This window comes from Notamacropus eugenii, chromosome 7 (genome assembly GCF_028372415.1).
Source record: "Notamacropus eugenii isolate mMacEug1 chromosome 7, mMacEug1.pri_v2, whole genome shotgun sequence".
Classification (NCBI taxonomy): Eukaryota; Metazoa; Chordata; class Mammalia; order Diprotodontia; family Macropodidae; genus Notamacropus; species Notamacropus eugenii.
Genome location: NC_092878.1, coordinates 150,166,804 through 150,190,258, shown reverse-complemented (window position 1 = coordinate 150,190,258; position 23,455 = coordinate 150,166,804). Strand labels below are relative to the sequence as shown.

Sequence of the window (23,455 nt, the reverse complement as noted above, 5' to 3'; positions counted from 1 at the left end):
TTCATTCTTTTATGCAACATTACTAATGTGAAAATGTGTTTAATAAGAATATATGTGCATGCTGTCTTGGGGAAGGGGGAAAGGAGGGGGAGAAAGTTTGGAGCATATATGGAAGTGATTGCTGAAAACTAAAAACAAATGAATTAATTTTAAAAAATTACAAGATAAAAAAGACTGAAAAACTAGAAGAAAATATTATCACATAGCAAAAACAATCGTCCTTTGAAAGAGAGCAAGAGAAGAAAGAAAATTTAAAAATCACTGGATGACCCCAAAATCATGACCCAAATTAAAGGCCTAGGCATCCTATTACAAGAAATCTTAAAAAAAAAAAAACAAACTGTCCAGACTTTTTTAGAACTAGAGGGAAAAGTGGAAAGAACCCACACTAAGTGCCTTCTGAAAGAAGCCCCAAAATGAAAACTCCCAGGAAGATTACAGTCAAAATCCAGAGCTTCCAGGCCAAAACCAAAATACGGCCAGCAGCCAGAAAGAAAGTATTCCAAAAGTGAGGATCACACACCATATAGCAGCCATGGCTATAAATCAATGGAGAACTTGGAACATGATATTTCAGAAGGCAAAGGACAGGGGCTGACAGCCAAAAATAACTTGCTTAGTCAAACTGAGGATAATGCTACAGAGGAAAAAAAGGACCTTAAATGAAACAGAGGACTTCCAAGCATTCCTGATGAAAAGACCAGAGTTGTATAGAATCTCTGAAGTTTAAATCCACCAAGTTAAGAGTAAAAAGGTAAACATTAAATAAATAAAAAGGAAAGTGTGAATAAACAAGTGATAAATGACTAGACAAGGATAAAATGCTTATATTCTAATATAGGGAGATGATTGATGGGTCCTCCCCCCACCCATCCTCATCATGACTTAAAATCATAGAGTCCAAGACCTGGGAATGGTGTTGTTATGTTTGGATGAGAAGAATGCAGAGAGGGGAAGAATACGTTGGGGAGGGAGGGGAGGAAAGGAAAGAAGGTTGGGAAAAATGATCTCACATCATCAGGGCACACAAGCAGATATAGTTACACAGACAAGCAGAAGGGAATGCCAGGAGCATCTCATTCTTGAGCCTCACTCTCCCTTGAACAGGTCAAAGGAGAGAAGACACACACACACACACACACACACACACACACACACACACACACACACACAGAGAACTGGGTACAAAAATAAATCGCACTCAATAGGGAACTGGGAGGGAAAAGGAAGACTCAGCGGGAGTACATGAATTAAGGTAAGAATTTTTCTACCTTTTCACTGTGTCACTACACAGACCCCTGGTAGTTTCCCACCCCCTCCCCACACAGCGTACTTTTAAATTCTTTTATCTTCCTTAGCTCTGCTACTCCTTTCCTGAAAGGAAATTGCGGAAAGATAGTTGGGAGTTGAAATCAAGAATAAAATTAGATTTAAGGGAAAGATTAGTCCTAAGCAAAACAAAGTCTAACTAAAGATACATAGATTATTTATAGCTCAGTATAAGGAGGCAAAGAATGAAAATCTGAAGGGGTGTCCAACTGAAGAGTGGATGGACAAATTATGGATATAAACGGGATGGAATGCTACTGTGCTGTAAGAAGTTATCTGACGGGGAGAGTATATTGTCAAGGCAATATTCACAGCACTGACAGTAATGATGAATATACTGGTGTAGTTCTGAATCGCAAAGTATAAAAACTCTCCATAGAGAAGGCAAAAGAAAAATATTTATTCAGATGCCAGAAAGCCAAATCCGTCATAGTAACCAAGAAGTCAATACACATTATCACTGCAGGGGACAATGCCATCCCCAAGCCTTCCCACCCCTTGCTGGGGCCTTCCCACAAACAAACACTCCTCAGACTAGCTGTGCCTGCCTGTGTCCTCTCTCCTGCACCTTAACTGCTCTCCCCAACTTCTCAGCTCTGCTCCATCCTTCCTATTCCACCCATTCAGCAAGCTCCTCCCAGCACATGTGACTTAGGCTTCCATGGGATTTAAGCAGGTCACATGGGCCTATTAATGGGTGCGAAAGATCTTCAAATTAAGCAAAAACTATGCTAACAATACATTTGGCCCCAAGATCTTTCTTATCCATTACACAGGTGAAGGGGGCAACTGGTGTCAACAAAACTTTACAACAACGTAACGGGCATAAAACAAGACAAGCACATAAAACAATCTCAGGGTGGGGCTTGAGCACAAGCGCCCCGTCAGATAGTTTTGGAGAAATTTAGGAAGACTTGCATGAACTGATACACAGCGAAGAGAACAAGGAAACAGGACTGTAACGAATAGCCCAGGCTGCACAGGACTAAATGACGAAACCCACTACTCACCTTCTGACAGATGAAGGAATCAGCGTACAGAAAGAGACGTGTGTTTTTGGATGTGGCCAATGCCGAAATTTGTTTTGCTTAGAAATGTTTGTACAGGGGTTTTTATTTTGCTTCTGTACTCAAGCAGGGGAAGGGGGTAGGGAGAAGGATTCTTACTAATGTGAAGTTTGGGGGTTTTTAGGAAAACAAATGCTGACTAACAGTTTCATATAGCTGGCTAAGGAAAAAATGCATCTTTTAAAAGCATCAGTTTTCCCCAAGTCACCATACAATGAGTTTCAAGGTTTTGAGCCACCCCATACTTTCACATCAGATAATTTATTCAACTAGTAGAAAGAGAATTCTTCACCTATACCCCAACCCCACTGGACCTGCTTTTCCATTTACTGTCCTACTCTGTCCATATGCTGACTATACTTATGAATGCACAAAATGTTTAAAAACAAGAAACATACTTTATGCTAAGGGAAAAAAAGCTACTGTTCTGTGCAGACTTGTAAAATGGGCAGAACTGGCTTTGTCAAAACCCCAAATTTCCCATTAGAAAAATTTTGGATGCTTCAAAGAGTACCCAGTAGGAAATCACTCAAAAATGTTTAAAAATGTTAAAAACTGTCTTTGCATATAATCAGGGAAAAAATAAAATACTACTTTAAAACATTTGGAAAGCACTAGTCTGATCCTCTGTTCTATAGAAATCAAGGCTTATTTTAGGGCACAAAAGCTTAACGTCATACCAAGATTAGAACCAAGGACTCCCTCCCGCTCCCATGTTCTTTTCACTTAGGATTCCAAGAATCAATGAAATTTGGTTAAGACTCTTTCTAAACTTTCCTTGATGACCCCTGGCAGCTTCCCACCCATTCCTCATATATCATACTTTCAAGTTCTTTTATTTTCCTTAGATTTACTATTCCTTTCCTGAAAGGAAACAGAGGAAAGATGGCTGGGAGTTGAAATCAAGAATAAAAATGCCAGTACTGCATACCCCTAAGGAATGGGGAACTAACCTAAGTGGTTGAACAGATTAGGCTTTTAAAATTTATTTGGACATATAGGCATTAATTTTCTAAGACCCCACCAGATGAAACTCCTCCTCAAGTATGTGGAGTTCACATCGTCCCTCACAGGCCACATATCTGTTGCCCAAAAACCAGGAAAGAGAAGAATTACCTACCTCGGGTAACATCTGTCAGAAACAGGATGTTGTTGGGGGAGCAGCCAATGCTTGTTGCAATTCTCCTGTAACTTTCACTCTCTATTTTATGCCCAATCTTAGTATCAAAATGGCCATCAAAAAGCTGGACGGAGGAGACAGAAATGAGAAAACAGAAATTAAATATGCAAATTATATGCAAAACAGAAATTTAAAAAACAAGTGAAATGGGTGGAAAGTGAATTCTCAATCACATGATAGTGAGACAGAGCAGATCAGACCACATCCATATTTCCCCAGTCTCCCTCAACCCACAAAATGTTACCTCTGAAATTAAATTTACATAACTACCCACATTAACTAATAGCATGAGGCAGCAAAGTGGCCATATCCTCTTCGAGGAATTCTTTCTGGGCCTGAGACCAAGTCACATTTTTCTTTGAGGCTCTGGATGGAGCAGTTTTGACGTTTTGTCTTCTGAGTGTTTTGCTCTTCCCTGTTACCACACTAACTTTCTACGGCCAGGTTCTTTCTGTTGTTTGCTCATTTTTCTGGTCTACTTCTTGACTTTTAATTTTACGTCAAAGTTGGGCTCTGCTCCTGGCATGGGGGTGAGGTGGGAGGCGGCACTGCCCCAACCGTCAGGGTGTGTGAGCCTGCATTTCCTCCAAGACAGCATGACCCAAGGAGAAGTGCGGTGCCTACCCTTCTGTCCTGCACGCTCATCTGTGAGTGGCCACAAGCATTCCTTTCTGCCCTGGTCCTATGACCAGGGTCCCCACTCCCCTGGTGCTCCTCCTCACGCTGGGACTACAACCTCAAACAATGCAAGAGTTTTGCAGCCAGCGCCAGCAAAAGGTCCCCTATAATCTTCTGACCAGCTGTCCAATCCCCGTACTGTCTGAGAGCAGAGAGCTCCAGAAGACACCAATGCCCATTCCTCCCCCCGAGGCCTGCTGTCGGCTTGCTGAGGAGTGGCCTGTCCTGGACTGTGCTCCACTCTCACCCCCATGAGACTGACATTTTCAGCTGACCTTCTAAGTTGTCATGGGCTAGAAAATTGTTTCAACTCGTTCTTTTGTTGGTTCCAGTGCTCTAGATTTATTTTAAGTTTGACTAGAGAAGAATCTGAGAGACCTCAAGCCAGTTCCTGCCTTTATGCCACCACCTTGGCTCCAAGAACTACCCCCCAACATTATTTTAAAGATGAGTACAAAGAGGCCCAGAGCAAGTAGGCATCCTGCGCAGAAACACACAGCTAGTCAAGTCTTTCTGACCTGATTGTTCTACCAAGGAGTTATTATGCCTTGGCTTACTAGCTCATCTATTGTGATTTTCCTTACCTAATTTTTCACTGTCAGAGGGAAATGCAGACTGCATCTAAAACACTGGTACTACAGATGCCCAATTTTCTTCCTCCCCCTACCATGTATTCCTGGCAGATCCAGCTCTCCGTTCTTCTTTCCCCAGACCTCAGGAGAGAATGTGAAGGTGGTTCTCCACCTTCTGGTTTGTTTTGCAGTTCTGACTTACACCACACAATCATCCACAGCAGCAGTGTGGCTCACCTCGAGGATGTCTCCTTCTGTCGAGTAGCCAAAAAGCAGCTTTTGTGCCTCCACACTCCCTGAAGAATAAATATATACCTTCATGCCTGCTTGTCTCCATTTTCTGATTGCAGGAACCACATCCTCAAAGAACCTAGAAAAAAGTGGCCTCTGAGAACTTCTCCCCTGATCTTACCTCTGAATCAGAAGCAGGGGGGAAGGAACTCTTGGTGATAAAGAGCAGGGTAGCTCTTGTGGACACGACATGCCCAGGGTTGGTCTCCATGTGTCAGAATAGGGAAGAAGGGGTTCTTGGTCTCTCCCCTTCTCCTCACCACAAGGCAGCTGCTCACTCTTACCTGGTTTCACTTAGTAGATCCTTACAACTAAAATGGGGAATAAAGCTGACACTCTTTACTTAGAGCAGAGCCCCTCTGCTCCTCACTCAAGGAATATTCATTTACTCTTTACACAACTCTGATAAACATGTTTTCCAAGTTGACAGTTAGAATAAGTCATCTAAAAGGGGAAAGTAGCCACCACAGCTAGCCAGATGGAGAGCAAGGAAAACAACAGGTGAGAACAGGCCTTTAGTTCATTCCATATAAGGACCACACAAAGGATCTAAGTCTTGAAGGAGACAAAAGAACTGTACTCCAGGATCTGAAGAGCATGGAGAAGGTGGATTAGCCTAGCTCCATTTGGAGCCAAAAGGTAGAGCTGTGACATTACAGACAGACAAACTTAGGCTGACTCAGTTAACACATACACTAATCTTCCAATCCTCTTTGATTCACACTGTCTTTAATAAATGTGAATCATTTTCTTTACATTCTTCCCACTTGCTATTTTTAATTGCATTACAATATTCGTTACATTGGTAAGTTTACCGAGTCAGTGTACAAAATGAGGGACATTTAGGTTGTTTATAGTTTGGGGTCATGACAAATTATGTGGCTGCTGAAAAGAAAGTGGTTTCCACTCCCTTTCAGTTAACAAGGGGCATACTTACAATAACCAGACTAATGAGTGAAAAGGTCATGCAGTATATATACTACTCTAAACTGCACAATTGGGACAGTTGGTTTTCAATATTTTTAAGTCTTCTAAGACTTAGCAAAATATTCTGGAAGAACTTAAAAATGTTGGTCAAATAGAATACACCAGATTCTTCTGCAAAATAAATCTACAAATTATGTTTCAAGAGAAATGTCATGTGAGTCTCTCTACAACTTCATGACCATGGAATTTTGTTTACTGCTTCCCAATTTGGTGGGTGTGAGGCCAAAGTTATTTTAATTTTGCACTTTTTTGACTTGGAGATGTGGAAGTGATTATTTGTGATCTGTTTGTTCTTGGACCATTTACGAAGTATAAAAAGAGAGAAAGAGAAATTCCACTTAAAATAATTACAGAATGTATGAAACACTTGACAGTCTCAAGGCACACAAAGGAACCACATGACTACAATTACACTACCACTTTACACAAATAAAGACCTAAATAAGTTGAAGAAGATTAATTGCTCATGGGTAGGCCAAGTCAACATAATAAAAATGGCAATGCTACCCAAACAGATTTATTTGGTGCCATATAAAAATATCAAAGTATTCAGCTGTTAAGTTAAAAACAGTAACAAAATTCATGTGGAGACACAAAAGTTTGAAAATGTCAAGGGAAATAATGTAAAAAAAGTACCAGAACTCAAAACTATATTACTAAGCAGTAATCGTCAAAACAATATGGTACTAGTTATAAAATAGAGGCTGATCAATAGAACAGACTAGGTACACAATTTTATTGTTCAGTCCATTCCAGTCTGACTCCCTGTGACCCCATTTGGTGATTTTGTGGCAAAGATACTGGAGTGGCTTGCCACTTCTTTCTCCAACTCATTTTACATATGAGGAACTGGGGCAAACAAGGGTGAAGTGACTTGCCCAGGGTCACACAGTTAGTAAGTGTCTGAGGTCAGATTTGAACTCAGAAAGGAGTCTTCTTGATTCCAAGCTGAGTGCTCTACTCACCGTATGACCTAGCTGCCTCAGGCACACAACATATGGAAGCAAATTAACCTAGTAGTCTAGTGTTCACAAAAACCTCAAACCCCAACTAGTGGAGGGAAAACTACGTGACAAAAATTAAAGTAATTTAATTTAATTAACAAAATTGAATTAAATATAGCCAATATCTCATCCCCTATGACAAGATTAGTTCCAACTGGATCCCTGACTTCAATATAAAAAGTTACCTCATAAACAAATTAGAGGAAAAAGGATGAAGTTTTCCTTTTGGATTTATAGGGACTTCATGACTAAACAAGGGACAGGAAAGCTCAGATGATAAAATGAACAATTCTGATGACATAAAATTAACAAGTTTTTGCACAAACAAAAAACTACAGCTAAAGTTAGTTACCTGGGGGATAACTTGTAGGGTGATATACATTGAAGGTCTTATATGCAACATACAGAAGAAACTAATCAAATTTATAAGAATAAGAGCCACTCCCCACATTGATACATAGACAAAGGATATGAATATGGATTTTTCAAAGGAAGAAATTTAAGCTACCAACAGTCATATAAAAAAACAATATAAAATCACTAATAATATGAGAACTATCTCTGAGGCTACACTTCCTAGCCATCAAGATAAGCAAAGATGTCCAAAAAGGATAATGACAAATGCTGGAGGCTACAAGAAAACAGATGCATTAGTGCACTACTGGAGGAGCAATTTGGAACTCTGTTCTTGCAGTCATTGAACTGTGCATATCCCCTGACCCAGCCACACCAGCGCTGGGCCTCTATCCCAAAGAAATCCAAGAAAGAGGTAAACATCCTACATTGAAAGTAATCGAGGGTGGAAGGAGGTGTACTCTCGCTTCCAGGAGATGAATAAGATCTGGGGCCCCTTTGTCTTTCTCCATCCCCGGCCACTTCCTCTCAGAGAAACCATGAGCAACCGGAACCAGGCATCATATGTGCATCTGCGGGAGCCCATGTTCCTATCCCGCTTCAAGCAGGAGATCAGCTATAAGGAGGGGTCCACCGCAGAAACCAAGAAAATTCAACCTGAAATTCCAAAAGAAGATGACAATGAAGATGAGCAGCCTCGAGTGGTCGTGCTGAAAAAAGGAGATTTATCAGTAGAGGAAGTCATGAAAATTAAGCAGCAGATAGTCTTCCAAACCAGACAAAGAACCAGCTCCAGCTGATGGAAAAATTATATTCAGAAAACCAGCCAAGAGATCCTCTGATGAGAATATTTGGGTTTGACAGCAAATTCCAGAAAGAAGAAAAAACATGAAGAAAAGAAGAGGACTTGGTTCCAAAAAACAGTCAGAAACAAATAAAAAATAGTGGCCTGCTTTCTTTTGATGATGCAGAGGAAGAAGATTAATAATTGTACATATTTTGAACTTCTGTATTCTCTCCTTCATGGGCATTTGGGGCTGTTCCTTAAACATTTTCTTTTGGACTTCTATATTTTTTAAAGAACGACATATGTTGGTGATAAGTATACTTGAACTTTGTTCGATGTAACTGAAATATTTCAGTGAACAGTTGAGATTGCCTAAGGAGCTAGATCATGAATACATGACCCAGGTATACATGGCACCCCCTCCTCCTTTTGTTGTACTGTCTCTAACATGATACCCAGCACCATTTAAGTTAAAGATAGGAAGTCTATGTATTCATTTGAAACTACTGATTAGAGCAAGAGACCAGGATCTTATGGGATTTGCTCAATGACCTTGAGGAAACTGCCCTGTTTTCTCCATTTCTAAGTGCATGATTCACTTAATTACTTTGAATTATCATGAACATCATGTTAATGCAAAATACTTTTTTACTTTAATGCCTGCAACTTCCCTCACACACTGAAGCATCTTTTAGCTCAACTTGATAGAAGTATTTAAAGCCTGTGATTTGTTAATGTTCTGAGACTTTTTGCAGTTTTTATCAAACTTCACCTTTCAACCTTAGAAAGTTCCATGTAAGCTTATGAACAACTGACACCTTTGTGGCATATATATATTTTTTAAAAAGAAGATCTGAGATGTAGGATAATGTGCATTTCAACAAAAGAAATTAGGTGGATTCTAAATCCCACTTGGCTATCTAAAAGAATCTATTGTATTCTAATTAAAATGCCAGCAAGAATTTATGGTATATTGTCCCAGACTCTCTTGGTATGAGAAAACCTCCTGAATCTATTTTCTTATTTTGCAGCAAAAGAAGTAAAATTAATGGAGAATATAAAGCTTTGTGAAGGAACTGATAGAAAATTGCCATGTTGTAGCTGTTTGAGGTTTAACTGTTAATGGTTCAACGTAACTCATAAGAATGTAATAAAAGCAGAAAATATAAATAAAAAAAGAAAAGAATCTCACACACACACAAAATTCTTTTATCATGGCAAAGAACAGGAAACTAAGGGGGTATTCATTAACAGGTGGATGTCTGAACAATATACAGTGCCTAATACCATTATACCATTAAATGATGAAATGGAAGGTTTTGGAGAAACCTGAGAAGACTTTTATGAACTGATTCTGTGTGAAGTAAGAAGAACCAGGAGGATGATTTATGCCATGACCACAAAAGTGTAAAGAAAACAATTCTTCCATGCTGGTGACTTCTGGTAAGACGTTATCAGTCATTTCCTCCCATTACACAGGACAGGCTCAGGATCGGGTGAAGAAGGAACTGGGGAATATTGAATTGGAGAAAAAAACTAGAGGGGTGAAGGGAGCAGGAATGAGACAGGACATTGCAGCCATCTTTAAATACTGAATAAATAAGAATGGTTCTGCTTGTCCTCAGTGGGCAGAACTAGGAGTCATAGACAGAAATGGTAGGGTCAAATTTAACCTGAAATAATTAGTTATTAAAGGCAGAAGAGGCTGCTTTGAAGGGTTTCAGTCCCCTCACTTAAGGCCCTCAAGAAAACGTTGGGTAACTACTTAGTTTCTATGTTATAGAAAAGATTATGGCTCAGCCTAAATGGCCTCTGAGGTCCTTTCGAACACTGAGATCCTACAACTAGGAGAAATCAGATGAATACTGGTTAATTTCAGAAAGTTTCACAGCCTTGTTTTATCCCAAAGTCTGAACAACCCCAAATAGTTCCTATCCTGATCATATGGTGTTATTTAAGCACTTAACACAATAAACATTCTTTCCTTCCCACTTCCAAAATTTGCATTTCCAACTGGAGTGAAAAAAATATATGACTGTCTCTGCAAACACTACTAGGAAAGGCAGCTTCAGTATGACAAATAATTCAAATTAAGAAGAGGAAAAAAACCTGTAATGAGTAAGACAACATGGCAAGGCCAGGGAAGGGAGTTATGGTATGGGAAGCAACCAAGATGGTGAGTACAAAATAGGACAGTTCACTGTTACAGCCAGTGGTGAATGGAAAAGAGCCAGGACACACTGGTCCCTCTGGGAGCTAGGGACTACTAAGGTCTAAGTTCCTTAAGTTCCAGGCATGGTCTCTAGTAGTCCCATTTGGAGAGTGAGGGGGGAGCAGCAGCAAGGGGAAAATGGCCAGGGTGGAGACCACTAGCTTACCTCCTCCCTGCTAATGCCTATATATACTAAGATGTTAACTTTTAAAGAGGTGGGAAGGGAGAGAGAAAGAGATACTTTTAAGGTCATAACATCTAAATTTTCACATTATAAATGAGGAAACCAGAGAGATAAAGAGAGATGATACCCAAGGTCATGCAATCAGGCATCAGCAGAGCTGAAATCACAAGTCTCCTTAGGCTCAGTCCAGAATTCTTGAACCTTTTAGAAATCTGACCTGCAGATACCACATCAGCCACTCCTAAACTTTTGACATCCCTCAAGAAGCCAGTCAGAGGATGGACAGATGGAAAAACAACCATAGATGACAGCAAGCTTACTACCCTGGCTTGTGTTTGGCAGAGACCTGAGTTTTGAACAATCTCAAGCTGTTTCTGGGTCTCCAAGCTTATTTTTAATAGAAACACTCACTTTGTGGTGCTCTATGGGTTTAAATCATGAAGCACCAAATCAAAGTGGAATTAGCATTACAGGTGACCCAAAGGTAACAGAAACTGTACAATGAGAGGAAATGGCCAATAACATCTTACTGAAGTCACCAGCACTAGGGTCAAAGACGAGGCTCTGTGATACCCCAGAATAGAATAAAATGCAATTGGGAAACATAACAAAATCAGTAAAAATGCAATAGAACATAGACAGTGAATGCTCCCATGAGGTTTTCTAAGGCAATATGAAGACCCACTGAGATCTCTCTCTTTGGGTTTGACAGCATTAGTGCAGAAGACGGAATCAGGCAACAGCAGGCCCAGGAATCTCACAGATTAGGGCTTAAGTCTCGCCCTGTGGTTTCTTTATAAAGCTGCAGGCTCACATAATACAAAGAGAAGAGGAGATAAACACCACCACCACCACCACCAGCTCACATGGCACCCAGCTGGCACCCCCGTCCTCACTATTCTATGGCAAAGCTGCCAGGAAAAGGACTCCAAGGCCTCTAAATAAACAAAGAAATAACATTTTGAAAATTCTTTCCCTACATTATCTCATTTGAGCTTCATAACAACCCTGTTATTAATATTATAATTATTATCCCTATTTTACAGATGAAGAAATGGGGCTCAGGAGACCTTAAATAGCCCAAGGTCACATGGCTATTGAAGCAGGATTCAAACTGAGGTCTAACTCCAAGTCCAGTTCTGTGTCCCCAAAAGACAGGAGAAAGCTCTGTAATGGCAATCAAATTAGGATCTTCCGCTGCTTTTGTTTTACTACAAGTGCGTCCAATTGAATAATTGATTGGAGATGATTTTTCCCACCCACTGAGGGGCCTGCCCATTGTGGGAAATTTGATTAGGGGAGTTATTTTGGAGGTGGGTCCCAAGTACCTTTAGTTTTTTCTACTGAAGCACTAGGTCCCAGGGTTATGCCCTCTGGCTCTAAAAAGCATATAAATACTCTGAAGAAGGTCTGCGTGCCAGAACAGACTCTAGGGGTTGGCTAAGCAGCCCCCCTCCCAGCTTTTTGAAAACCCTTCCCTCTCTGGTAAAGATGGATGTATGTTAGTGGTCAGGAAGTTTGGAAGTGCTAGCTGTTGATTTTTGATTTCTCTGAAATTTTGACTTTGATTTTCTCTGATACCTGTGCTTGATTAAAGTGATTGTTAACCCCTCAAAAGTTACCTTTTCTTTTATGAATGCAGACCTAAGAACCTGTGGTAGGAGGTCCCCCTGTGTATGCTGGAGTGCTTACCGATACAAGCCCTACTCCTGGAGCTCCTCACCTCTGAGAATGAAAAGTTTCTGGAGTCCTGCCATAAAAATGCGCCTTCTCACCCCACCATACCCCCTTTCCCAATATGGTATAGATTCTTAAAGATCCTTTCCTTCACCCTCTCATCACTCAGGTGTCCCTGAGGACACCAGGGAGCTGCTCCACCCTCCTTAAATGGCCCTTAAGAGTTTGTCTGTGAAGCTGGTATTCATTCCCAGACTCCCTAGAGGCCTAGCTAGGTAGGCCTCTGGTATCTGAGCTAAATGGGAGACAGCTGGCCAAAGGGACCATCATCACTTCACAAAAATAAAATCAAACAACTGCTCATTGTCTGGACTGATCTATCCCCCCGAGGGAGATATTAAAACAAAACTAACATGACTGGCTATGTCTGAGTTCTAGGTACTGCCACTGATTTTAATCCTTAATCCCAGGGATTAAGAGCCTGCAGACTCTTGCAGCACTGGAGTAATTTAAAATGGCCTGTAGTAGGAAGGAAAGGGGAATGAGAAAAGGTGGGAGGGGATGGGCAAACTCTTTCTACGGTGTGGTCACTTACTCGGCCTTCATTGTCCCAGTTGCGAAGGCAGCCCGCCATATGTGGCCCTGGAGCTGTTTCAGGGCTGGGGTCTTCCTGTCCAGAGACATCTGCCAGTACACATTGTCCACCACAGCCTGGATCATCTGCTCTGTGTCATCAGCACCATGCTCAGATCTGGGGGGAATCAGCACAACTCCATCCAAGTGAGAATCCTCTTCTGCCTTTAAGTCATTTTAAAAAATTATTTATTTTGTTAAACTTCTTTCAAAATGAAATCTGAAAACCAAAGCAGGTACTTTCTTTATATACTTTCAGTCTCATCATCCCAAATAAAACTATAACACTTTCTATTAAAATCAGAGGGCTGTAGAAGCTGAAAGGAGACTCTGAAACCATCTACTTCAACACTCCATTTTATGAAGAAAAAAACTGAGCCCCAGAGAGGGGCAACAGCCTCTCAGGCACAGACGCAGCAGAACCAACACCTTCCAACTCTGTCCAAAGGACGTGCAACCAGATTACATGGCGCTCTTGGAGGACAGGACTTGAGATACTCCAACTAGGAACAGAACAGCTATTCTCTATTTTCTCCACAGTGCCTACTTTCTTAAAGGTACAAAATCTAAAACCACAGAGAGAGTGAGAAGGAAAGAAAGAATTTGAGAGAGGGAAAGAGGAAGAAAATGAGAAGGAAAAAGAAGATGGGAGAGACATAGGGAAGAGGAGAGATAGAGGGAGAAACAGAAAGGGAGAGAGAGGAAGGAAGAGAGGAGGAAGGAAAAGAGAGAGAGGGAGAGAGAAGAAAGAGAAAGGATTAAGAGAAAGTGCATTTTGTTTAGGACAAAGCTTGAATCCCACAGAGCAGAAGGAAAGAGGCAGTAGATGGGAGATGAGGGAAAGAGAGGCAGATGACAATGTGATGGATATAAAACTTTTACACAGAAACAAACAAAGCCAAGAGTGCTGGGGAGACACGATGACAGTGTGTGTCTGGGGCAGGAGGGAGGAAGAAGCCAGGTGAGCACATGCACTGAAGTGAAGAGGCACACGCAGCAGGAGGCGCTGCCGGGCACGTGGAGGGGGAAGGGGCACACACCTGTTTTCTCAGCAGACTCACGTCCTGCTGGCACTCCTCTTCTCCCCAGTGAGTGTGCAGATAGTCTTTAACATTCTCGCGAACATAAGAAAATAACGTGTCCTGGACAAAAATAATCATGCAGAAAAAAAGGGATCACAAAAAAGAGGGATTTCAGGCTAGAAATGAAGTCACGTTCTTCTTCTACCCTCTCAGTTCAGCACCAAGACCATTTACCCAAAATGTGACTAAGGTTCCATTTATAGGAGCAATGACGACCACCTGATGACAAATACTAAGAAAGGAAGAGGATGGGCAGGGAGGGTTCTTTCTTGGTGTTTGGCTTACATATTAAACTCCCTATCAGAAAAATGAATATATTTTTTAAAATCCTAATGCTATGCCTATTAAAAGTAGGGATTATATCCCTAGGCAGTTCAGTGGATACAGCACTGGGCCTGAAATCAGGAGGATCCAAGTTCAAATCTGGCCTCAGATACTTAGTAGCTGTACAACCCTGGGCAAGTCACTTCACCCTGTTTGAGTTTCCTCATTAGTAAAATGAGCTGGAGAAGGAAATGGCAAACCATTCCAGTATCTCTGCCAAGAAAACCCCAAATGAGGTTCACTAAGGGTTAAAGGGGAGTGAAATGACTAAACAATGACAAAGAGGATTCTGAGATCTCTGGATAACTGGGATTTTTTATGTCTAGAATTCTATCCTGTCCTCACACGGGGTTTGGCAAGTTCTGTGTTACTTCTGTAGCACAAAACTGCTGTACTACATGGCATTTCCCCATTTTCCCCACTACTAACCACCTATTCAAACACTGGGCTCCCCAGGGCATGGAGGGAATACAATTCTCAGAAATTATTTTGGAAAAAACATGGACAACAGCAGGCTGTAAAAGCAGAAGCTACATGCATATATGGACCAACAATGGATCTGGAGAGACGTTCTGCCCATCAGCTGAATGGCCACAGGAGACTGGCCACAGTCTGTGCCAGGGGAGAAAGTGTACTAATGAAATCAAGAGCTACAGGATCTTCTGGGAGAAATCAGAGCTAAATATGTCTTGGCTACTGGTTCAAGCAGTTGGATGGGAAGAAGCTGGAACATTTCTCTTCCATAAGACTATAACTCAATGACCTGAAACATAAGGGGTCTCCCCTCTTGTAAATGGCTATTTATGCTACCAAGGAGAATGCTACATCTCAGGGAGAATTCTGTTAGGGGCTGTGGTAGGGTGCACAGAGCACTGGTCCCACAGTCAGAAGGACCTGAGTTTAAATTTGACCTCAGACACACTAGTTATGTAACCCTGGGCAAGTCACTTAAATCCTCTTTGCCTCAGTTTCCTCATCTGGGCCCTGGGTTTAGAGGCAGGAGGAGATCAAGTCACTAGAGCTACCTGGCAGTGCTCAGACTAGGACAGCCCAGGTCCAGAGGTGCCAATGTCCCTGGCAGTCTGTCCTGAGATGCCACAGAAGGCCCTGAAGATGTGATACCCCAAACTCCAAAGATGTGGGGGACTTCATCCCAGGAGTCAGCACAGGGATCCAGGGCATGACAGAGGATAGAGCCTGGCCTTGAAACAAAACTCCAATTCAGAAACAAAAACTGAAGATGTTACTGAGCCAGAGAAAATGTCCCAGACCAGCATAATAAGTTACTGGAAATCCAGAAATCACTTGAAGGAAGGAGAGAATATCTCACTAAGAACTGACTGGATTTTCAAAGGAAAAAAAGACAGAAGGAATGCACCATGGATGGGGGCAGCAGAAAAGGCCCAGCAAGGTGATAGCAAATGCGGCCAGTCTCCAAAAGAAGTGCTTCGAGGCCTGGGATAAGCCAGCCAATGGCTCTCTACAGACCTTCCTCTGACTGCCCAGGCCTGGCATGGATTAATTTTTATGTTTTTCTGGCTGGGCGTGCTGGCCTTGACAAAAGGCCATGGGCTGGAGGGGCCAAGGAATTAGCTGGTCTAGCCCAGCAAAGCAGCTGGGGGCTCTCAGGGATTGGGGAAGGTAAAAGCTCACGCTCAGGAGTGTAAGAATCTTAGGATTTTTTAGAGATGAGAGTGGTTCTGCAACATGAAGCCTGGACAACAGAAGAAAGCCCTGAAGGTGTCGCTGCCCCCGCTTTTAGGTGGGGAGCAGGTCAGGCACTTCACTCAAGAGGCATGGCATGAGCCAGAATTCAGACTTAACAGGCAAGGAATTCCTCAACCATCCAGAGATAAAACATAAAACACAACTAATATATTCTGGAGGTTATGGGGATCAAACCCCTGGGCGCTCGTGAATGGGATGAAACGTCTTTTTGAAATCCAAGGGGACAGGACACTTTCGACATGGAAACTCTGACCTGGAGGCAGCTGCTCACTGCATGGAAAGCTCTCCTAGGCAGGAGGAGGCCTGTCCCAAGCAAGGGCCTTTGGACAGAGAGCCAGACAGCAGGACCGTGGAATGAAGGAGCTTCACTGTCCTCTCCAGGACACCCAGGAACAGAATAAATCATCCTCCAAGACGCAGGCCCGAGTCCTTCCTGCATTCTCAAATACTAGTTTCTCTAGATCATTTTTTTTTCTTGAAAGGTTTAGCACTCAGACAACCAAGTAATGCTGAACTTACCTAGATCCCTAAGAATAAACAGACACTGTTTAAGTTCATCTGGGATAGAAACAGGCAGCTTGAGTGAGTGATGAAGGAGAAAGGTGTGTTTCCATTACAGAACAAAAAACTTGCCAGAAGCAAAACCCTTGTTTTCAGTACACCCAGAGTCTCCGTCCTGGAGCTAAGGCTAGAAGGAATCATTTGCCGTAAGATGTTGGCCAGCTTGGGGATCTGCCTTCCAAAGCACTCACTTTACAGTTATCGGAGGTTTGGGGGTAACCACACGTCTGTGTCCTAAGATTCCTCCCACATGTGGGTCATGCCTCCAATTCACACAATTCTAAAAAAAGAATAATTTCACAAAGCACAGCAAGCATCCTCCACACAATCTGCAGTGTTGTAAGCTGTGGTCTTTTGGCTTTAAATTGTGTGGGAATGGCCTAGGAGACAGTTGAAATAAGTGTATTAAATGCCCTCCCCCCAAATCTGAAGATATATGGGGTTTCTATGAAGCAATACAGACCAAGGAAAGCAGAACCCTCAAATGTATTTTCAGATCTCTACTGCAGAATTCTATACCACATGGCTCCTTGAACTTGTGTATTCTAAATGTACAGCCCTGCTGCAGAAATACAGCATTTTTGCATTTCAACTTGAAAGTGCTAATTTTTTTTATGTGCCAAATATGGCCACCTGGATACTACCCATCAAAATGGAGGGAGGAGGCAGAAACAGAAAAACAACAATGAAAGTGGTGCATCAGATTGAGCATGGGGCTTGAAGTCGGGAAAACCCGAGTTCAAATTTGCCCTGAGACACTTACTATCTGCTGTGTGACCCTAGGCACGTCACTTTACCTCTGGCTGCCCCAGTTTCTTCACCTGTAAAATGTGGCTCACAGGGTCAAATGAAAGAATCATTGCACAGCACTTAGTACAGGGCCTGGCACTGAGCAAGTATTCCTCTAACATTAGCTACTGATTACGGCTATTAGACTAACTAGAAGTGAGGATCTGGGTCCAAGGCCTGCTTCTGCCAAAGGATAAGCCTGACCTGTCCGAGCCAGCTTCTTCCTCTAAAACACCTGGGGAACACAACCTCTGCCCAGCTGGGATCCCAAGCCAGCTCCTCCTCTCCAGCATCTTTCCAGAGGAGCTAATGAGTTTTCAGCCAAAAAATCCCATTTTTCTTCTAAATAAAGGGCAACAGAGTGCTGTCACATCTAGCAGAATAATTTGGTGAACTGGATTTTCTCTACAAATTGCTATTTCTTGTGGTGAGAGCAAAGCCCTCCGGCTGAGAAGGCACCAGGGGGTGTCTGCAGCTGGGATCCTGGGCTGGGGGGTAGGGGTGGCAGGGGGCCTGGTTCTTCCTGTCATTCAACCTGAATCGCCTTAGGAGCAGGGCGGTTTCTTCAGCTTTCTCTATGTGCTCGGCCCTTAGCACAGTGACTGGGGCAGAACAAGCAGGAAGAAATGCTCATGGCCAGATCAAGGCCAAAGAAACAAAAACCTCCAGGGGGAAACCCCCCCACTCACACCCCACACAGCATTCCTCAAACTGGGTTTGGGAAAGGCCAAGGATCCTAGAGGGTCTGCTGACACTGAGCCAAATGATGAGCACCTCGTTTCCAGTCCTTCACCCACTTCCAAGAGCCCGACCCCACACCAGCCCCACATCTGGGGACTCCAGAATGCCCATCATCAATGGACGATGGGGCTTTTTATGAGACCATGTTCAAAGCCCTAGGCTCCACATTCAAACCCCTTTCTGGTTAGGATCCTTAGCTCTCGGTGCATCCTGTACCCCCTGGCAGTCTGGGGAGACCTAGGGACTCTTCAGCATCATGGTTTTAAATGCAATTAAGTACAGAGAACCACCAAGGAAACCAGTTATGGTGAAATGGTTGTCCACGTAATATAAAGAAAGAAGCCCCACCCCAAGCCCTCACAGCTGCCCTCTCTGAAATCTACCCTTGATCAGATTCTCAGTCACTGCTCCTCGAAGTTCTCACAATTCCTCCCACTGCTCTGCTTCCCTTCTCCAGAAATCCATGGACCCTGTTCCGAGTTGGGTCTGACTCAGTTCCAGGGCAGTCTGGGTTCACTACTGGGACAAAATACTCTTAGGTCTTACAGCAATTAACAAAAGGATGCCCAAGGAGGACAGTCACTGACTGGGCTGAGCAAGGTTCTCTGCATGAGTCACCCACTGCAATCTCCCACCTAACAGGAGACTCTCCCACCCACCCATACCCCCAGCTCTTTAGGACCAGGCATCAATGTCCACAGCCCAAGCAGACAGGCCCGAGAGCCAATCAAGCCTGGAGAAAAGTTAGCTCTAGGTTACTTTCAAGGAAAACCTGGCCTAACTTGCCTGGAGGCAGGCACAAAGACGTTACCACTACTACATACCCTGACAGGGTCTGTGAACAGAGTTCTATGGGGTCTGTGGACTTGGGTGGGGAAAGAAAAATGATATGTTCATTATCTTATAAATGGAATTTAGGATGTCCATCAACTGTTTAAAAATATCATTATGTCTTTCCAGAAGGCCAAAAAGTTGATTCTAGGGAGTGCCAGCCCTTTGTCTCTTATCAAAACCAATTTCAGCTCCAACTGTATCTTTTCCCTGCACCAGCGTCCGTTCTTCCTTCCCAAGCATTTCCAGGTTTTAGAAATGTAGTTACAACCATTCCACTACTCCCCTACAGATGCTAATAGGTCATGGTCACATCCTAGGCTGGGGGAGCTCTGCCTCCTCCAGCCCTGTCTTAGCCTGGACCTCAGTCGACCTTTCACAGACCCCCAGAGACCTCTATTAACCTGCGTGTTAACAAGGATCACCTCTGTGTGTTAACAGCATCCCTAACTCAGTTATCCAACCTTTTTGGGACAACGTCCAAAGAGGGTCGAAGACGCCTCTAGCTTTCTGAACTGGGCCCGTCACACTTCTGGATACCTCTAACAATGAGGACTCCCCTGACCCCCACATTTACCTTTTCTTGCAGCATCCAGGGTGAGACCAAACAAAAGACATGCTCACAGGCTGAGAGTTCTAAGGAGTCCCAAATTTCCCTTGGGCCATCACCCTCCTTTTACACAGAGAAATCACACATGTCCTAGAGGATGACAGATTCTCGGATCTTCTGGTCAGGTTTGGCTGGGAACAGCTTCCGATGGTCAGGGTATTGATTTGGGGCCCTGAACCTGGTATCACTACCTCTAGGCCTTAGCATGGACAACTGATAAGTGTTTCCTGACTAATTCATAGAATTTTAGTGTTTCTTTCAACTGCTTAAAAATATTATTCTGAAAAGAGGTCCATAGGTCTCACCAGACTGCACAAAAATGGGTACTCTTGGTACTTCTGAGAAACTTTAAAAAAGCAGGTTGTTTTTTGGTTTCGAAAACAAAGAGAATTTAATTCAGCATCACTGTGTTATGAACCATTTAGTACACAGACCCCTTGTTCTGCCATGGGGGTAGAAGAAAACTAATCTAACAATTCTCCTTGGTGCGCACATTTGTAAAAGCATTCCACGTCTTCTTAAAACCCTCATGGTTTTCTCATCTTGGATCAGGTCATGTGAGGCCATACAGCCACAGACCAGGAAGACGACTGTTCGAGCTGGAGCTGAGACCTCAGCCAGTCAGTCGCAAATCCCATTCACTGGGATTTATGCATGCTTATTTTGACACTAACACGTTAGCATCCCTGGTAAAAGAACCCACTTCCTGACAAAAGGAAATACTCAACATCAGTCTTTAAACAAAGACACCTCTAAGAGGAAAGTGGCCCCAAGCCCTTCAAGTGAAAGCACTTCCTCCCAGGTAAACAGAAGCAGAGCCACACCTACTATTTGTTTCAACTCTTAGGCAGTCTTGCTTAACTTTTTTCCAGGGATGGGGACAAGTTGCATGAATGATGTTATCTTATGTTCAAATATTAATAAAAAGATGCTCCTATGGCACCGTTCAAGAATGGATTTCACCATTTATTAAGCACCTACCGTGTGCAAGGCATATAGGCCATAGGTCTGTGGAGTGAAATCTCCTTTCTCCTGTGATTTGACTATGTGTTGCTGTTGCTGGGTCCAACTCCCCATGACCCCATTTGGGGTTTTCTTGGCAGAGACACCAGAGTGCTTTGCCATTTCCTTCACGATTGAGGAACCTGAGGCAAACAGGGTGAAGTGACTTGCCCAGGGTCATGCGGCTAATGAGTGTCTGAAGATGGATTTTTCTGACTCAGCTGGCATTACTCACTACGCCCAGTGTTTTGCATACAGGAGGCGCTAAATAATCATACTTTGCTCTTCACAACACAACAAATGTGGGTGATGCAGATGGAGAGTGTCTCAGAGGCTCCTCTTACCACCATCCTTCCTTCAGTAAGCCAACAGATACACAGCTGAGGGGGGGGGGGTGTCTGGGGGCCACATGGGCCAGTCCCTCCACCTCCCTGAGAACCCTTGGGTCCTGGCTTGTCCCCAGTCACAGGGCATGGGGCAGGCTGTGGTCAGTCCTGCCTCCAATGCCCCTTGGCCAGTAAATCCAGGGAACCACAAGATACAGCCAGGGAGGGATGAGAACCAGAAAAACCACACAAACAGTTAAAAGTCTGCTGGAGACCCTGGCCTGGGGCTCCTCCAGTCACCCTCTGGCCTGGCCCCTCCCCTCCAGCCTGGGCCCCTCCTCATCTCCAGGTTGGGGCCCCTCTCCCCCTCACCTCCAGGTCGGGCCCCTCCCCCTCCTCACCTCCAGCCTGGGCCCCTCCCCCTCCTCACCTCCAGGTCGGGCCCCTCCCCCTCCTCGTCTCCAGGTCGGGCCCCTCCCCCTCCTCGTCTCCAGGTCGGGGGCTCTCCCCCTCTCACCTCGGGGCCCCTCCCTCTCCTCACCCCCAGCCTGGGTCCCTCCTCCTCCTGACCTTCAGCCTGGGCCCCCCTTTTGTCCCCCCTTTCTGCCCGAGGCCCCCCTGCGGCTCCCCCCACCCCACCCCCGGATGCACATGCTAAACTCCTCGAGGTCAGGGCCTGTTTCAGCGATTAACACGTGAATGCTGACAGGGCTTGGGATCCCAGGAAGTCACCCCAGAGAAAGGATGAACCCCTCTCCGTTTTCTGGGGCTGCAGGAGGTAAGAGTGGGGAGCCCCGGGCATCTATACGCCCTAAGCCCAAACGTCGGACTGATCAGTAAGCATTTCTTAAGCGCCCGCTCTACGCCAGGCCCTGCACTGGGATGATGCACTGGGAGTGGTCCCGACCCCCCACCCCCTCAACGCTTCCTGGATGTCGACACCTCCCCCCGCCGCCCCCTCCTCCACGGTATACAGCAGGCACCTCCTAGAGGCTTCCCCCACACCCCAGGCACACTGCAGGCGTTCCCTAGGTGCTGGCCGCGTGGGCCACTTCCGGCCGCCCCTCACCTTCACGAAAGCAATCGGGGTAGTGGTACCTTCGATATCGAGCAGGATCACGGTCACCTCCGGGGGCACCGAGAGCACTCCCATGGCTCCGCCCCGGCAGCTGCGGCTGCGGCGGCTGCGGGGAGCGCGGGAGGAGCCCGGGCAGCCCAGCGGGGACGCTAGGGGAGCTCTTTGCGCCGGCGCACTAGAGCGCGGGGGCGGGGCGGGTGGGTCACGTGAGGCGGGGGCGTGTCCTGGCGGCGGCGGGGGGAGCGACGATTGGCAGGCAGGGACGGACCCGTAGAGGTCCTGGGGAGGGAGGGAGGGAGGGGCGGGAACAAAGAGCACGCCGGCGCGGCGGGCTCGGCCCTGGGACTGCGGGAGCACGTGCCGAAGCTTCCCCCCTCCCTTCGCTCTGACGCTCCCTCGACCTTCCCCCTTCTCAAGTGGGTAGACGGGCCCTCTCTCCTCCAGGCCCCCGTCCCCGCCAAAAGCCTCCTCGAGGCTTCCCGCTCCCGCAGCTCGGGCTAGGCACTTTTTCGGAGGGGGGGGAAGCGGAAGCGCCTCCCGGGCCGCGCCACCGCCGAAAGGCGCTCCCGGGCGCTCGCGCTTCCTGCGCCGCAGGTTCCAGCCCGCCCGAGGGAGGGCCCAGCGCGCGTGCGCGCTCGCCGGCCAGCCCGGCCGCAGCCAGCCGGCCCCCGGCGCAGTCCCCCCGGCCTCCGCAGCGGCCCCAGCTGAGCCCCGGGCGGCGGGAGCGGCCACGCGCAAGGGGAGCGCCGGAGGAGGAGGCGGAGCAGAGGCGGGGCCGGAGCGGACGCCGCCGCCGCGCAGATCCAGGTACCCGCGGCGGGCATCGGGAGCGCCCGGCGCGGCGGTTCAGCCGGGCGGCGCGGCGCCCCCGCCCCGTGCAGCGGGGCCGTTATGGAGGTCCCGCCCCGGCTGTCGCAGGCGCCGCCGCCATTGTTCCCCTCGCCGCCCTCGGCGCTGGCCCCCCGCAGCCTCTCCCATTGGCGGCCCCGGGCGCCGCGGCTGCTCGCCCCGCTGCTGCCGTCGCTGAGTTCCGGCTCCGCCCGGCAGGGGGCGCGCCGAGCGCCGCGCCACGTCACCGCCCCCCAGCCCTCGCGATTGGCGGGCGGGCCGTCTATAAAGGGAGGGCGCAGGCGGCGCCCGGATCTCTTCCGCCGCCATTTTAAATCGGGCTCCATCCAACACGCCGCCGCTGCGACTGCCTCTCCGCGCCACCTGCCCCCGGCCCGCAGCCCCGCCGCCATGGAGGACGTGAACGAGTACAGCAACATGGAGGAGTTCGCCGAGGGCTCCAAGATCAACGCCAGCAAGAACCAGCAGGACGACGGGTACAGCACGCTTCTTTCCTCCCCGTGGGCCCCCGTCCCTGCCCCGCCGGGCCTCCGCGGCCCGGGGCTTGGCGCGCGCCGCCCGGGCCCCGCGCGGCCCCTC

The 23,455-nt window shown here is 46.0% G+C and overlaps 2 protein-coding genes and 1 pseudogene across 7 annotated transcripts in view; 2 read left to right on the top strand and 1 right to left on the bottom strand.

Moving 5' to 3' along the window:
* Positions 1 to 22,423, bottom strand: part of ENOPH1 (enolase-phosphatase 1) — a 30,982-nt gene extending 8,559 nt beyond the window's left edge. Inside the window, exons 1-5 of the mRNA XM_072623957.1 lie at positions 22,019 to 22,423; positions 13,996 to 14,097; positions 12,918 to 13,120; positions 5,064 to 5,196; positions 3,517 to 3,640 (exon numbers count right to left, since the gene is read on the bottom strand). Of these exons, the coding sequence (XP_072480058.1) occupies positions 3,517 to 3,640; positions 5,064 to 5,196; positions 12,918 to 13,120; positions 13,996 to 14,097; positions 22,019 to 22,102 (646 nt within the window). The 5' untranslated portion in view covers positions 22,103 to 22,423. The remainder of the gene's footprint in view (positions 1 to 3,516; positions 3,641 to 5,063; positions 5,197 to 12,917; positions 13,121 to 13,995; positions 14,098 to 22,018) is intronic.
* LOC140514012 (uncharacterized protein KIAA1143 pseudogene) lies at positions 8,002 to 8,447 on the top strand (annotated as a pseudogene).
* Positions 22,424 to 22,845: 422 nt separating the features above from the next.
* Positions 22,846 to 23,455, top strand: part of HNRNPDL (heterogeneous nuclear ribonucleoprotein D like) — a 4,558-nt gene continuing 3,948 nt past the window's right edge. For 2 of the 6 annotated variants that reach the window (XR_011970429.1, XM_072623955.1), the window contains exon 1: positions 22,880 to 23,352. Coding sequence is in view for 4 of the 6 variants with exons in the window: in XM_072623955.1 (XP_072480056.1) it covers positions 22,919 to 23,352 (434 nt within the window). In the remaining 2 variants the exon portion in view is untranslated. Of the gene's footprint in view, positions 23,353 to 23,455 lie in introns of all 6 variants that reach the window. The other 4 variants (XR_011970428.1, XM_072623953.1, XM_072623956.1 and 1 more) reach the window with 3 other exon arrangements.